The following is a 16,901-nucleotide window of genomic DNA, read 5'->3' on the forward strand; positions in this document are numbered from 1 at the left end:
CCATCCCTTTAAGACCGTAAGTTCCTTGAGGGCAGAGAATGAATTTTGTTTAACAGTGTAACCTGTGCACCTTCTGGAATGGCTGGCGCTTAGGAAATGCTCAGTACTGAAAAGAGGTGATAAGTGAATAAATGTTCTGTGTTACTTGCACATGGTTCAAGAAACTGTTTCAGTACAGTCCAAGGCAACTCTAACAGTTGCTGTTCTTAGCTGTCAGGAAAGTTCCTGTTCTATAAGAGACTTTGTTACCCTTTCCAATTGGTAAATCTTAGGAGAGTAGTAAAGGTGCTTCATCTATATACCTGAATACGTTACGTTGTCCGTGAAAAATCATACATACTTTAGTGTTTCCGTGTCACTGACCAGTTATTCAAGAGTAGGGTATGGGGGTTGTTGGACTGTGACGTCTGTCACATCACTGATCATCAGGCTCTATTGCACTGCCATGACTAGTTGAGCTTCTCCCTCACTGATCCTGAAATAACACTGCTGGGTGCAGAGCAGGCCCTTCCCAGATGGGAAGATACCTGTCTCTCAGGCAGAGATATTTACAACTTTAAGAATTGGGCATTGGATATGCTTCCTTTTTTACTATAATAGTCAAATTATGATTACTAAAACTTGGCAAAGTTGATCAACCTGGAGAAGCATTTTCTTATTGCACCATTCTCGTGAAGGCACCCCACTGCGCTAGGCCCTGGCAGCTTGGAAGCGCTGAGTTTTCTGTGTGCTGAGGCTTTATGTGTGTGTCTTTATGTGTGATACAGGGTCAAGTGTCTAAAAGATATGGAGCAAACTGATTTTCATTTTAAAATAAGTTGGTGTCTAAGGTAAAAGACTTGTGTCAAACCCTATACTTTTTTCCTTCTCTTTACCCATATCACTTCTACACTGATCTTATGCAGGATTTGGATGACATTTTTGTTCCTAAAAGGAAACAAAGTAGGCAAGTGTGTAATCAAAATATCGAGTAATAAATATGTAGAGTCAAATTTGAGCTTTAAAAGGGTGTGTTAGTGGGACCAGTTGGGGACTGAATTTGTGTTGGTGGAAAACAGTTTAAGTTAATCAAGGAAACTTCCTAGAAAGACTGTACTTTACAGAGGCAACGTCAAAGTAATAAGACATACTGGGAAGAAAATAGATGAGATGTAGGAGGTGAAAAAATAGGCAGGAATTTCAAAAATTTATTGTTTTCTAATTGCAAAATGGATTATTTCCATCCAGGAGTGATATTCAAAAGGTTTAACAACAGATTGTCCAGGACACTGGACTCATCAGAACGTAGGCCACCAGAGCAGTGTCCTAGGGCCTTTTAAGTTGTTGCACTAGGTGGGGACAGGGATGAGATTAGTTAAAAACTGGTATGGAAGTATAGCAACACTTTAATAAATCGATGGGTCTATACCAGAGCTTCCTGCTCTCCTTCCACATTCTCCAGTAATGATGGCGCTGTCTGACTAGTAGTGACATCTCTGGAAAGGAGATGAAGACTTCTTTGAAATTCATTCTGTGTAGTTGGGAGACATGAGGGTATTTGTCTTCAATAAATTAAGCATTTCAATAAATAAATTTCTTTTGTACATTTATGAAATTTAGCTGTATTAGAAACTATGTGCACAAAGCCTCCATTTTCCCAATGCACAGTAACTCTTAGCTTTTATAGTAGTGGAATTGCGGCTCTGCAGGAGACACTGACACTGCAGCTCTCGTATAGCCACTTTCAGTCTGAGCCCTTGGGTTTACATCCTGGTCTCCAGAACCTGCCGGATTTGGTTTGTGGCCAGCTGCTGATAACCTAGAATAAATCACCATGAATCACTCAGAGGGAACTAGAGAAAAAGGAGAAAAAAGCAGTAAGATGCTAAGGGGACACTTTGAGGATTAAGGAAGGGCCAATGTTTAATATTGTTCCAGATGTCAGAAAAGAGCGAGATGAGTGTCAACTCCACAGGAAGGTGAGTGCCTGAAGCAAAGACATGGACAGTAGTTTCCACAGTGATGCCCCACCGCACAGTGCAGTGTGGCACACGGTGCTTCTGACAAAGGTGGGGAGAGAGAAAGAGAAAAATTGGTAAAATGTATGTTTTCTTATATTTGATTCCATGTCATTTCCTGGTTACCTAAACAGTCAACCTTAAGTATGCAAAAATACTGGAAGGCAGATTAAAATAAAGGAAAAAAAAGTAATAGAGAAGAGAAGAAAGTGGCTAAGTATTTGATGGAAATTTATGGCTGGAATGAAGAGGGTAGCTAAAAGAAAAATCAAAGCAGGGATTTTGAGAAATGGTCATAGAAATTAAAACACATAAGTAGAACAGAGGCCATCTGGTGAATCTGATATTTGTTAAGAACATTTTCTAATATAAGATTGGAGTGATTAGGGTAAGAGAAAATTCTTGATGGTTTTGGTGTCTTAAAAAATCTTATGAGGGGCTTCCCTGGTGGCGCAGTGGTTGAGAGTCGCCTGCCGATGTAGGGGACACGGGTTCGGGCCCCGGTCTGGGAAGATCTAACGTGCCGCGGAGTGGCTGGGCCTGTGAGCCATGGCCGCTGAGTCTGCGCGTCCGGAGCCTGTGCTCCGCAATGGGAGAGGCCACAACAGTGAGAGGCCCGCGTACCGCAAAAAAAAAAAAAAAAAATTGAAGACTTTTACGCATTATAGGGCATTATCATGAAAGTAAAAAGAAAACCTAGAGAATGGAAGAAAATATTTGTAAATTGTTTATCTGATAAGGGTTTAACAGGCAGAATATACAAAGGACTAAGCAAAAAGACAACCCAGTTTAAAAGAAGCCAAAGAGAGAGGGAGAGGCCACAACAGTGAGAGGCCTGCGTACCGCAAAAAAAAAAAAAAAAAAAAAAAAAAAAAAAAAAATCTTATGAGAAGTTGTTTTAAAAATACATTCCTCTCAGACGTGGCTGAGATGAATCAGAGTATGACTGACAGGTGTCAATTCTGTTGGGAAAAGGGAAAGCACCGTTTTACCTGGTATTTGCATTATTTGCATTAACAATGCAGTTAATCTTTGTAGTTAATTCTTACAGTTTGTACGAGTGTACGTGTTCTCAATGTAGCAAATAACCTTCCATGTTTTAACCCTCAAGTAAAGGACAGGGTAGGAGTGAGTGGAATGTTTTATTGAATTCAGTAGAGCTGAGAGCTTGGAGGTAAATGTGTGAGGATATGGCTATAGAATTGAAGCTAGGAAGTTTCATATGCTTGTCACCAGGTCTATGAGGAAATATAGGAACGTTTTTGCATGTACCTGATATTTTTCCACCACTTTAATATTGTGAGAATACTCCTCAATAAAAGATTCTTTGATGTTATAGTCTTAGTCTTTGAGCTGACCTCACATGGCATTTATGTTCTCCCAAATGAGGGGGATAGCACTGGGCGGTGGTGATTTCAGATTGAACAGCTGGGGAACCAAATTAGATAAATCTGAAACTCGGTACTCAAAGATTACAAGGTCATTAGTATGAATGTGTAGATGTGCAATGAGAGTACACGGTTTGTGTATATTTATGGAAGCAAAAAAATGGGGGGGGGAGGCAGAGGAAGGAAGTATTTATAGTTACTCACATGAATATTGAAATCATCCATAATAAGGATTGAGCACTAAAAGGAGAAAGTGATGTCAGATAATCAGATTGTGTAGGTTCAAATATGAAAAACAGGCGTAAAATAGGAAAAGGGAATATCTAAATCTTGCATGGTGAAATAATGGGACAAAAAGTCCCTCCCATAATATAATTTACTGTCTTTTGATTCCAGAAGAATTCTGTGATGATTTCCTATTTCTGCAGTATAACTTGAAGAAATTGTTAATGTAATTTCAAGTTTTATCTTTTAAACACTGAGTAGTTTGGAAGGTGATGCTTAATAATGCTTTTATGTTGCCTAATTGGTAACTTGTTAACATTTTTATTTAATGTCAGTGAGGAAAAAATTAAAATTAAATGGCTACTATAAAATGTGATTAGTGATTCAGACGACAAAAAATGAAGAGTCTTTTGTCTGGGGTTACACATATCTGCGTACAGGCGTCTTCCTTACCAATATTCTCCTTTTACCTTCTGTCAGCCAGTTTTTACTTCATGTAAAAGGCAAGCAAACAATCTCCCTGAAATCCTTTTCCATCTGAAACCACTGTTTCTTTGCTTTTTGACATATATTCAGACAAACCTTACAATGCTCTTCACTTATGTCTTTGTTTCTCTGTGGTTCTACTCTGGCTACCACGTGTGTGTATGGTTTTTCTCCCAACAATATAGTAAATTATTTAAGTATAAGAACTTTCTTCTTGAAATACCCCTCTTCCTACAGGTATAGGGATGTATACAGAGCATTCAATAGGTAATCAGTAAATGATTGATGAGTGAAAAATCGATTGAATGAATAAATCACACGGACCCTTTTTGGAAGATGGCAATTGTGTATACTGGATTTAGATTTCAAATTTACTAACTGAAAATGTTGTAGTTTTAGTTTTCAAAAATACATCTTATATTTTTCCTGATTGTCTTTTCATAGTAGCGAAGACGTTGAGTAGTTTGAAATTTTCAACACTTTTCTCTGGGATACCTCTCAGCTGCCTTTGTTTTTCATGCTGTTTCTTCAGTTACATCAGATTAAGCAATATCTCATAGCATATTTTATTTTATAGGTAGCTTAAATAAATGGCATCATTTTAATTTCCCTAGAAAACACGCTTAAAGATGGTAGCAAAACAAATGTAGCAGTAAAATGAGTGGGCATATAGTTGTATTACTAGATGATAATTACCACCTGTTATCAGTATAATTTTATTATAATCCTATTTAATTTTTATTACCATTGAATCTGACAGTGTTAGTGTAATCATTGTGAAATATGTTTTTCCACTCTAAGTTCCAAACTTCTTGCTTTACGCTCAGTTTGTGATTGTCCACATGGGAATCTGGTTTCATCCAGTGGTCATTTATAATTCCTCTCTCTACTCTCTCATGCCAACATGTAAGCTGGCTCAGACCTTCCTGTCATTAAAACAACTTCTCTTCACTCCATGTCCCCTTCTAGCTATTATTTCTTTCCTTCGCAGCCAAGTTTCACAAAACTACAATGTATGCTGGAAATTTCTGCTTTTCCACGGAAACCTGCCTCTTTGTTCCCACCATCTCCCATCCTTCTACTCTGAGGGAATTCTTCTGGCAGTGACCACTTAATTGTCAACATCCAGTGGTCTCTCTTTTTTTTTTAATGAAAGCTTCTTTATTTATTTTATTTTTGGCTGTGTTGGGTCTTCGTTTCTGTGCGCGGACTTTCTCTAGTTGTGGCGAGCGGGGGCCAGTCTTCATCGCGATGCGCGGGCCTCTCACTGTCGCAGAGCACAAGCTCCAGACGCGCAGGCTCAGTAGTTGTGGCTCACGGGCCTAGTTGCTCCGCGGCATTTGGGATCTTCCCAGACCAGGGCTCGAACCCGTGTCCCCTGCATTGGCAGGCAGATCCTCAACCGTTGCGCCACCAGGGAAGCCCCAGTAGTCTCTTTGACTCCCCCTCTTTTGACTTTGTGGAAAAGTGCCTGCTACCAGAAAATCTCTCTTCCTTTGATTTCAGTAATGCCTGTTTTGGTATCCTACTAGCTTCCTTTAAGTTGCCTTTATGGCTCCTTTTTCCCCTAGTACTCCTGTGTCTCTTTTTTTTTTTTTTTTTTTTGCGGTACGTGGGCCTCTCCCGTTGCGGAGCACAGGCTCTGGACGCGCAGGCTCAGCGGCCATGGCTCACGGGCCCAGCCACTCCGCGGCATGTGGGATCTTCCCGGACCGGGGCACAAACCCGTGTCCCCTGCATCGGCAGGCAGACTCCCAACCAGGGAAGCCCCTCCTGTGTCTTTTGATGGACTTAAGAAATTGATCCTTGGATTTTTGCTGTCTCACTCTAGGCTCTCTCCTACAGCTCATCTAAACTAAGCCAAGGACTTAAATCAAATGCTTTTTCATCCATCTTCTCTATCATGTCTCCTTATGCCAAGTTCAGGCCCACATGATCTCCTGGCCAAAAGCTGCACAGTGTCCTTATTATTCCCTCCTGCATATCCCTGGTAATCTTGTAATTGTATTCTTCATTGAATTCAGAGTCATATTCCTAAAGTGCACTAAACTCACGTCTCTTCATTGCTTATGATCCTTTAATGACTCCTCACTGTCTAAATACAATGGCTGAATTCCTTGGCTCAGCTTTAAGCAGTTCTGTGGTCTGACCCTTGCTGAATTCTTCAGCTTCACAGTCTCCCTCCACTCCTCACATTTTCAAGCCACATGTATGTGCACCATACGTTGCATACTGCTTTGTGATTTCTCATTTTCCTCGTGATGCTCCTTTTGTTCCAGCACGCCCAACTTGTTACTGCCATTATCCCTGAAAACTCTCATTTTTAATGACTTGTCTGAAGGACTCCCTATCCAATGATGCCATCCTTGATTTGAGATATAATTGGCCATTATCTTCTTTGTAGCTTCACAGTATCCTGAACTGCTTTTTCTGCCCTCTTGAAGCTTATACTTTAGTTGTTTAAACAAGCAGTTTGAACCTAGTGTGGTTGGTACTCTAATTGGGAAGAATAGGGTGCTACAGAGCATTTTAGAAGGATGCTTGACTCAGACTTTTAGAGGAAGCGACTGCTGGTGGTAGTTGGGAAGGATGAGTAGGTCTTATCTAGGAAAGGGGGAAGAGGTAAAGGGAATGATTCCAGGCAGGAGAGGCCCTGGAGAGTAGAGCGAGAGAGGAGCTGACGGTCTTCCTATGGCTAGAGTGTAAATTCGGGCTGTGGAACGGGGAAGAGACAGGGGCTGTTCAAAGCCTTTAAAACATGTTGATGAGTTTGGAGCTTATGCTAATGGCAGTGGGAAGCCATGTAAAGTTGAGTAGAAGAGAGACCTGAGCAGATAACAGGGTAGAAAGGTTTCTCTGATTATAGTGATGAGAAAAGATTGGAAGTGGTCCACAAAGAAAGGAGTTAGGAGGTTATTGCAGTAGTTCAGGAAGAATGATGGTGGCTTAGAGTAGGTGGTAGCACACATGGATAGAAGTAGATTATAGAAATTATTAGGGCTAAGAGAATTTGTAAGTGATTGGATATATGAGGAAGTTATGGGACGAAATACAGGATGCTTCAGTGTTTTGTTGTGGACAGTGGGTGGTGCCATTTAACAAGAACAGACACCACTGGGGAGAGTCAAGCTGTCATGGGAAGGTGAAGATCTTAGTTTTATGTTTTGAAGTTCCTGTGTGATGTGAAGGCTCATAAGCAATCTGAAACCAAAAGACAGTCTGACTTTTTCATTGCCTTTTACTGACTTGTAACATTTTTGATCATGTCTCAGTCATCCTTGAATGCCTGTGACTGTCATTCAGTTGGTTTTCAAGAACTATTTGAGTGAATGAATGAATGAATGAAAAGGAAATACTCTGTAGGTAGATCTTCCCTGTCTATTCTTCTCCACAAAAGGGTTGTATTTAGAACTTGTAGCCAATCAAGATTATCCTGTTAGCCTTTTCAGGATTCTTATCATGAATACTTCTAGTATAGCAGAGGAACTGGAAGCAAAAGTTCATCCTACAATATCAGAGATAAAGGTAAGAACCATTTCCCTCCTCAGAGTTTATAAACACATCTCTTCTGATCCCATGTTGGTATTGTTGTCTGATTTTTTTCTTTCTGAGATTCAGGTTGTTTGTGACTTTAATGAAGGTCTCACATAGATACTCAGGTACTATTTTGTGTAACTCGTGTTAATGTTCAGATAATGAAAAATAACTGTAATTTTAAAGTCCAAGTAGTTCAGATTTCTGCAAGGTACACGTAGCTCCATAATGAGAAAATGAATCATACTTTTCAAAGTGGATCCAGTTGGGTGTCATTTTCCCCCTGTATTTATGTTCAGTTGGAGTTAATCTGGCATTATCCCTAGATATTTTAAAAGAAAAGCGGTAAGGATTCTTGTGTAAAATAATATTGCCCCAAAGATAGCAAGTGTGTTCTTGATTGAATGGAGAATTTTTTGAGAAGTCACAGGTACACACACTTCCCTCTCATACAAGGGTCGGTCTTGTTGGACTGTGTTATAATGCTGGCCGAGGAAAATTTTGGAAGAGAGCCGCTCAGGAAGAGCAGATGTTCTTTTTGGTTGCTTTGGCGGTGAGGGACACTGTGAGTCAAGGTTAAGATTTGGGAGCTAAATAATAGAACTAAGCTAGGGTTTTTTTGTTGTTGTTGTTTTTCCTTCCAGCAGGCAAGCCCCAAGGTCACGGACTCTGTCTTAAAAATTCTAGAGGTCTGAAGTGATTAAGAATTGAACTTTCTTATGTTATCATACACCACTAGGGAAGAAATCACGTGAATCTGAGCTCTGATGAGGAATGCTTGGGCCTTAGTCAAGGTAGCTGCAATCAGAATATAATTCAAGATGCTGGGATAGGCGAACACTGATTTCTGCAAAAAGACAAGTAGAGACCGAAAAGAAGTCACTCTTGATCTTCGTTTTTAACTTTGCTTTGCAAATTAAGTCTATATAAAAGCATCCTTGATTGAGGTGAACCATGCATACTTTTAAGTTACATTTTGCTTAACTCTCTCTCTCCAGTGTAAGTACACTCTTGTGCCTGTGCATCTGGAGACCTGTTTGGCTTAAATTACTGCAATAGTTTTGTAAGACATTATCTTACACTACTGAAGGGCTTTTATAATTTTATTGTAGAGATGTTCTGGTCTCCAGCAATGAAGCAATAGAATGTAAGTGTTTTTTAAGTGAAACTTTTTTGCATGGATACCTTCAATTGCCATCTCTCTTTGAGATTCTCAAGTATTTTACCCTCTCACCAGATTTCCTTTCTGATATTCTATCTGAATATCAAAGTGCATATGCAACATCAGGACCACTCCAATGTCATAGCTCAGATTCTGCAACTCTGAAACGGAACTCATGATTTGCCCCTCAAGTCTGATCCAGTTCCAGTGTTTCCTCTCTGAGCTCATGACATCACCACCTATTGAGTTACACAATCAGAAACCCTGGATAGGAATGTATTCTTCTACTTGTCTGTCCTTCATGCTATATTCAATTCATCAACAGGCCCTGCTGACTTATTTTCTTTAGTGATTCCAGAATCTAGCTCCCTCTCTCAAATTCCCTTGAGATCACTCTAGTCCAGTGGTTCTCATCTAGGGGAGATTTTGTCCCCAGGTGGACATTTAGCAGTAACTGGAGGCATTTTTGGTTGTCACGATATAGCGATTGGTACTGATACCCAGTGGGTAGAAACGCATTCTGTTACACACTCTGTAATGAAAAGAAAAGCCCCAGAGACACAGAATTATCCAGCCCCGAATGTCAATCAGGCCAAGGTTGAGAACACCTGCCCTAGTCCAAGTCAGCATCTTCTCACTCCTGCATTACCACATTAGCCTTTGAACTGGTCTTCCTCCAGCTAGTCTTAGGCAGTGCAAATGCAGCTCCATTACCCTTTATGGCTTCTCACTACTGTCAGGATAAAGACAGTACTTCCTCACCAGGGTAGGGAAGGCCCTGCAGGGTCTGGCTGTGGCTGCTTCTCCAACCCCCATCCCTATTATCCCAGATTGCTCTCTGTTCTCTAGCTGTATTGGCTTCTTTCTCATCTTTGCCTGTGCTTTGCTCTTCCTGCCTATGACTTTCATACATACTCCCCTATTCCTGGAACGTAATTCTCCTCACCTTTATATTGTTAATTCCTCTTGTTCATTCTTTAGTTTGTGACTTGAATATCCCTGTACTTGAGTAGTGCTTTTTGAACTCTACTCTAGATTAATCTTTTGATACCAATTCTCATAGGCCTGGGCTTTTCTTACATCACTTAATTTTGTTGTAAGTTTGCTTCCCTTTTTAAAAAATGGGTATACTTAAAATAATAGCTGATAATAGCTAATATTTGCTGAACACTTAGGCCAGGCACCCTTCTAGGTGCTCTACATTTTTTCTTTAATCATCACAACAGCCGTATGTGATAGATGTTACTTTACATTGTTACCTTATTTTGTAGAGTCGAAGATACATTTTCCCCAACATCTCTGAAAGTTGGATGTGTCTTATTGTCAATGGCATCTTAAATTTGGCAGTACATGGTATTGGTTCCATTTTACAAATAAGAAAGCTGAGACACAGAGAGGTTAAGTCACTTGCCCAAGATCACATAACTAACAAGTGATAATGTCAGGATTCCTATCCAGGCAGTCTGATGCCATGGACCATATCAGCTTCAGTTCAGTGCCTTCCTGCATCATAATGTTGCTGTGAGGATTATCAAGATAATACATGTCAAGCGTTTAGCTCACTGATGTACAGTAAGCACTGAATAAATGTCAGTTATGATTATTATTGGTATGTTTATTATTTCTCTTCTCATATAATTATTTCATGCTATCTCTTCCATTAAAAGGAAGATTTCAGAAGGGCTAGACCTCTGTCTCTTCTATTTCTCACTGTATCCATTTTTCTTAGCATTGTGCAGGTAATGTGTGGTTTTTTTTTTTTTTTTGAATAAATAAATGAATGCTTGAATGAAGAGAGGGACCATTAAGGAGAATTGGAGTCCTATCATTTGAAGACACAAATATTCATCTTGCATGTTTGGTTTCTGCCTCTCTTATGGCACTTACCCCATTCTGTGTTGTAACATTTATTTGTGTAATTGTCTTTTATCTCCACCAGATTATAAACTCCCTACATACATGGCATTGCAACCCCTAGTACCTACCACAGTTTCATTGTATAGAAGACACTCAGCACATATATGCTGGACTAATTGACTCTTGAATAACCCTAGCACTTCCAGCTCTTCTCAGGACCCAGTACTGTCATGGAGGATTGTCTCTGGGAATTTTTTTAAAGTAAATTTTAAAAAAGATTTTTTTGATTGAAGTATAGTTGGTTTACAATATTACATTAGTGTCAGGTATAAAGCATAGTGACCCAATATTTTTATGGATTGTATTCCATTTAAATTTGTTATAAAATATTGGCTATATTCCCTATGTTGTACAATATGTCCTTATAGCTTATTTATTTTATACATAGTAGTTCGTACCTCTTAATTCCCTATCCCTAACTTCCCCCTTGCCACTTCCCTCTTCCTACTGGTGGAACCACTAGTTTGTTCTCTATATCTGTGAGTCTGTTTCTGTTCTGTTAAATTGATTTGTTAGATTCGTTTTTCAGATTCCACATGTAAGTGATAACGTACAGTATTTGTCTTTCTCTGTTCGACTTACTTCACTAAGCATAATATCCTCCAGGTCCAACCATGTTGATGCAAATGGCAAAACTTCATTCTTTTTTATGGCTGAGTAATATTCCATTGTGTGTATGTATATACCACCTCCTTTTTATCCATTCATCTGCTAATGGACACTTAGGTTGATTTCATATCTTGGCTATTGTAAATGATGCTGCTCTGAACATTTGGGTGCATGTATCTTTTTGAATTAGTGTTGTCATTTTCTTTAGATGTATACCCAGGAGTTGAACTGCTGGGTCATATGGTAGTTCTGTTTTTAGTTTTTTGAGGACTCCATACTGTTTTGCACAGTGGCTTCACCAGTAAATATGTTGCACTAATTGACTCTTGAATCACCTTAGCACTTTCAGCTCTGTTCAGGACCCAGTACTGTCAGGGAGGAATATTATGTCTGGGAATATATTTTTTAACAGCATAATAAAACTTTTTGCCATTGAGTTGTTCTTATTTCCAAATTGTCTTCAGAAAGGTATCAACTGAATATTCCTACATATCTTTATACACTTATTATAAGTTATGAAGAAAACAGACATCATACCTGATAGAAAAGTAGAGATAGAGATAGGTATTTGGGCATAATTTTTCTTCTTTATTTCTGGTTTAGTCTGTGTTTAAGAATTAGTGATGATTTTTCAGAGAGGATTGAAGGATAATTCCTTTAAAATTAAAGAAATGGGAAAATAGTTTTTTAAGCATTGGAAGTTGTTTATCTGAATTACTCACTGTGTATAGAATAATGAATTTATTTCCTTTCCAACTGGCTACATTTATTGGAAGCCTAAAGAAAAAACTCTTTTATGCCAAGGAGAATGTTAGGTCATGGGCCTAAACAATTTACCTTGCTTCTTCCTTTTGGATCTAGTTTCATGTCTCTGGCAGCTTTGAAGGCATAGGATATTGCATTCTGCCCTGTCGGTGCCAAAAGTTCACGGAAGAGAGCGTTTTTGGCAGGTTGTGCTTGTTTTAAGGACAAAGGTGTTGTAATTTCACACTTTAATTTTCAGGGATGTGTTCGTACACTAGAGGTGAGAGGTTCATAAAATCATGTATTGTGTACTAAGCACTTGGGGATATAGCATGTTTCACCTTGTTTGGCTGCTCACATAGTTCCATGGTGGCCTTTGTTATCTGGACTATACACTGAGCGAGGCCCAGGAGGGAGCATTGAGTGGGATGAAAATTAATTATTCTTGTGTAGATTCAGAATTTAAACATCTTAGAAAACAAAAAGGAGGATATTTTACTACGTGCAATGACCTTTTTGACCACTAACGTAACTTCTTACCTCAGACACTTGTGCCTAAGGTTAATACTTCTACGTCAAAAACCAAATGAGGGCTTCCCTGGTGGCGCAGTGCTTGAGAGTCCGCCTGCCGATGCAGGAGACGCGGGTTCGTGCCCCGTTTCGGGAAGATCCTACATGCCGCTGAGCGGCTGGGCCCGTGAGCCATGGCCACTGAGCCTGCGCGTCCGGAGCCTGTGCTCCGCAAATGGGAGAGGCCACAACAATGAGAGAACCGCATACAGCAAGGGAAAAAAAAAAAAAAAAAAAAAAAACCAAATGAGTGTCTATGGGCCACCAGCTCGCAATCTCTACACATACTTTCACTTACATTATGTTTTAGTTACTTTGTGGAAAAGCAACTAGGGTATAGCAGGATCTTGTAACATATGATCATTTTATACATTTTGAAATATCTTGTACCTTTGTAACATTCACATTAATTGCTATTTAGATATGAATATTTGGGGGAGTGTTTCGATTCCACATAACTCCAAATATTAGAATTAATGTGTGGAATTCTATTACAGTATAAAGATAGGCAGAAAACAATACAAACACAACTTTTTATTATCTATACATACAAGTAGATTCATGAATCTATATTATTCTCATCACTGTCAAAAAACTAAATCAAAAGATTTTCTTCTCATAAATGGAGATGAAGGATTCACTTCATTTGAGTTAGGTGTTGGTACTATTCTAGATTTTTTTAAAATGTGCATATTCTTTTTTTTTTTTTTTTTTTTTTTTGGCGGTACGCGGGCCTCTCACTGTTGTGGCCTCTCCCATTGCGGAGCACAGGCTCCGCGGCCATGGCTCACGAGCCCAGCCGCTCCGCGGCATGTGGGATCTTCCCGGACCGTGGCACGAACCCATGTCCCCTGCATCGGCAGGCGGACTCTCAACCACTGCGCCTGTGCATATTCTTTTACACTGCAGTTCTACCTCTAATGACAAGCTCCTACAAATAAATCAAGAAAATGTGTAGAAGTGTTTATTTCAGTATTCTAATATCAAAAATTTAGGAACAACTTAAATATGTTTCTATAGGCAACTGGATAAATTACTACATTCATCCAATGAAATGCTGGGTAGTATTTAAACAGATTGTGGTAGATTTATATGTGCTGAAGTTTAAGACATGTATTTGCAAGTTTCAGAACAAGGTCAAGAAGATGATTTTATTCATGTAAATAAGACGAGGTTTGTGTATATGTGTTTTTAGTATATATCCATTTTTAAGAAATACACAGGAAATAATTTATAGTGATTTTGGGGGGGGATAGAAAGACTTAGAGGCTAGGGGACTTTTGCTTTTGCCTTTATATTCATCAATGTTGTTTGCATTTTGAAAAAATTTTCTTAAAATATTTGTATTTTAATTTAGACTTAAAATACTCTGAGTCGAATCCTTAACTCTTGGGTTGGTTGTTTCTCATACTGGATGCCATTTGATGAGCAGATGAGTGGAAAGAAGAAAACGGGACAAAAATAAAGTGTATGTTTTAATTTTGCTCGTGGCACAATTAGCTATCACACACTCCACATGCCTTCCTGGACCCCACAGATGACACATATGTGGGACTCTGTGTCTCCTGCATGTGGGATGCTATAGCCCTTGCAGTTAGTCTTAGGATATTGTTCTGGCCCCCCCCCCCCACCTCCCCAAACTGGTATTTATGGTACTCTCTTTTAGGGCTCATCATTATAGACCTTTTCTTAGTCTGCAAAAGGTTCCTCTGCCATCAGGGCAAATTATAGGTTGGATAATTACTGTTGTTCACTTCCGTCTCCTCTCTTTCTAATAGATAGCAATGCTATTTTTGTTATGATAAGAATGGATGCTTAGGGATTTTCCCTCCAAATTCTTTGTTTTCTTTCCATAATTCACATAATGTATTCAGATTATTAGTGAGTCTTTAATCTCTCATTTTGTAAATGGTCAAAATGAAATTTAGGGAAAGCAACTGAGTCTTTTCAGAGACCGTGGCTGAATTAAGACACACAGAGTCACCAGTGAATGCTCAAATGTGTGCATCATACTGCAACTGAAGAGAGTTGCTGCCTTTATCCCCAGAGTGAGCTCTAACTGAGGAACTACTTAAAAAAAAAAAAAAAAAAGGCATTTATCAGCAAAAATTATAAAAGATGATCCTTGGATGGAAGAAAGTGCTGGGAAGAAACAATAATTTAAAGCCATACGTGATATGCTTTTGTACTTTGTAACCAAATGTTAAGCCTTATAAATTTGTTGCGGAACATTTAGCCATTTTTATTACAGAATTAAAGGTAGAGGGAACACAGATAATTAAGCGAGGTGATAGCATAACAGTAAAGATAGAAAGATGGTCTAAGTTCTTATGGGCTGATTCTCTGTTCAGCGTTGTAGGTCATGCCTACGCTGAACTTGGAAAGCTACTTTCACTTATATGGGTCTTGGGATCAACACTAGATGAATAGCAGAAAATAGCTGGATCATGTTTTAATCTGAAAGATTTCAAAATGCCAATCAGACCCTTGGCTTGCTCTAGTTTTCAGAAATACTATGTGAAATGTGGATCATAAAGCAGAGTTTGGCTCTAAAACACTGAATTAAAATTATTCTTAGGAAGGCTTCAATTAACTCCACAGAAAAACTACCAGTATTCTCAATTTTGTAGCTAGAGATGCTTATGAGAGTGGCAGATGGCCACACAAAGCAACCATGTTATTTTATTTCCAAATTTATGTAAACTGAACTCATAAATTAAAAAAAAAAAAAAAGACTTCTTAATTCTACCACAACAATCCTAGGTTCTAGAATCAAATCCTGGGATTTTAGAAAGTCATCTAAATTTGCTGATGAGTTTTTCAAAAACAGTAACTTATATGATTTAAAAATGACCTCCTTGTACCTTCAATGGTTAGAACATACACATCCTTTCTTCCCATTCGGCTCATCTGCCAGGTGTTGGCGATGGTGGTTGAACAGGAGCACTTTGACAGATTAATTTGGGGTTAAACCCTGGCTGTTCAAGTACTTAACTGGGAGACTTTAGGCAAATAATGTGACCACTTTAAACTTCCCTGCCCTCATCTGTGAATACATAACCATATGGTTGTTTAAGCATTTGGTGAGAAAAACCATATGAAGCAATTAATTAGCATAGCACTAAGAACATAGTAAGTGCTCAATTATTAGCTACTTTTATTAAAATCTTTATTTAAACATTGGTCAATGGGAAATACAAGGAATGGATTATAATTTCTTTAAGTTTTGTAAAAGTTTTTAAAAATAGATCACATAGTATAATGATTAGGAAACATTCTCTTGAACTAGATGGCCTTTAGATGTGGGTATAAGTTCAAATATTTAACACGTGGTATAACCTGGACACTAACACTTCAGAATGGATGCTGGCAGGTGGGTCTTGCCAGTATGGGCCAGCTGAACACCAGTCAGGCCTTTGGAAACCCTTCTTTTGGAGTCAGTGATGATGCCTGTATTATATATATATATCATGGCTTTGCTATTTGATGTCTGATTAGAAAATATGGCATCCTACATAGGTATATATTAGTCAATCCTGAGTTAGGCAAAATAGTGTTTTTGTTTTAACCCCCTTGGTGAAATTCTTGGAATGAAATGGATATATGAACTGATGGGGGGGGGGCCTTAGACCCTCTAGTAAATACCCTTCCCATCCATCTTATAAATTAGAAGCCTGAGGCCCAGGGAGGAGGAGTTCTGTCTAGTGCCCGCTCTACTCTGTGCTTCTTTCTAGGAATCAGTACTTCCCCATGCTTTGAGTATAGGATCCTAGACAAAGACTGGGTTTTGATTATTCAGACTTTTGCCAAAACTGAGGTCATTTTTTTTCTGAACCAAATCGGCCACTGTAGAATGGAGATATGGACAGTGCAGAAAATGGGGGTGAATGTGTATCCACTTTACAAAACATCTGAGAGTTGTGGTTGGTAGAAAAAAAAAAACCGTTACCATTTGCTTTTTTTGGTGATTTCCTTGTGTTTTCCTCACCCAAGAAGTCAAGAGTACAAAAATCATTCTGATTAAGTTGAAATTTCCAGCTGGGTTCTAGTGAGTTGAGGTTTTACCTTGACAAAGAAGTAGCATTAATTTCCCTGTGCTTTTTATATGGTGATTGTACTCTTGAGACTCAGACCATATTCTATCACAAGCAGAGAGCCACCTTGATTGAAATCTTATCTAAACATTTGCCTCATTTGCTACTTGGTGGTAGAAGCTCTTTTTAAGTAGCATCCCCTGTGGTTTACATTTTAATTTACTTTACATGTTAA

General features: G+C 38.8%; 1 protein-coding gene across 1 annotated transcript in view; it reads left to right on the top strand.

Moving 5' to 3' along the window:
- The first annotated feature begins 1,935 nt into the window (after nt 1-1,935).
- The window catches only part of LOC103076417 (neuronal PAS domain-containing protein 3-like), a 279,370-nt gene continuing 264,404 nt past the window's right edge, over nt 1,936-16,901 (top strand). The window contains exon 1 of the mRNA XM_007450168.1: nt 1,936-1,958. Within this exon, the coding sequence (XP_007450230.1) occupies nt 1,936-1,958 (23 nt within the window). The remainder of the gene's footprint in view (nt 1,959-16,901) is intronic.

The sequence above is a fragment of the Lipotes vexillifer genome, unplaced genomic scaffold (genome assembly GCF_000442215.2).
Source record: "Lipotes vexillifer unplaced genomic scaffold, Lipotes_vexillifer_v1.1 scaffold919, whole genome shotgun sequence".
Classification (NCBI taxonomy): Eukaryota; Metazoa; Chordata; class Mammalia; order Artiodactyla; family Lipotidae; genus Lipotes; species Lipotes vexillifer.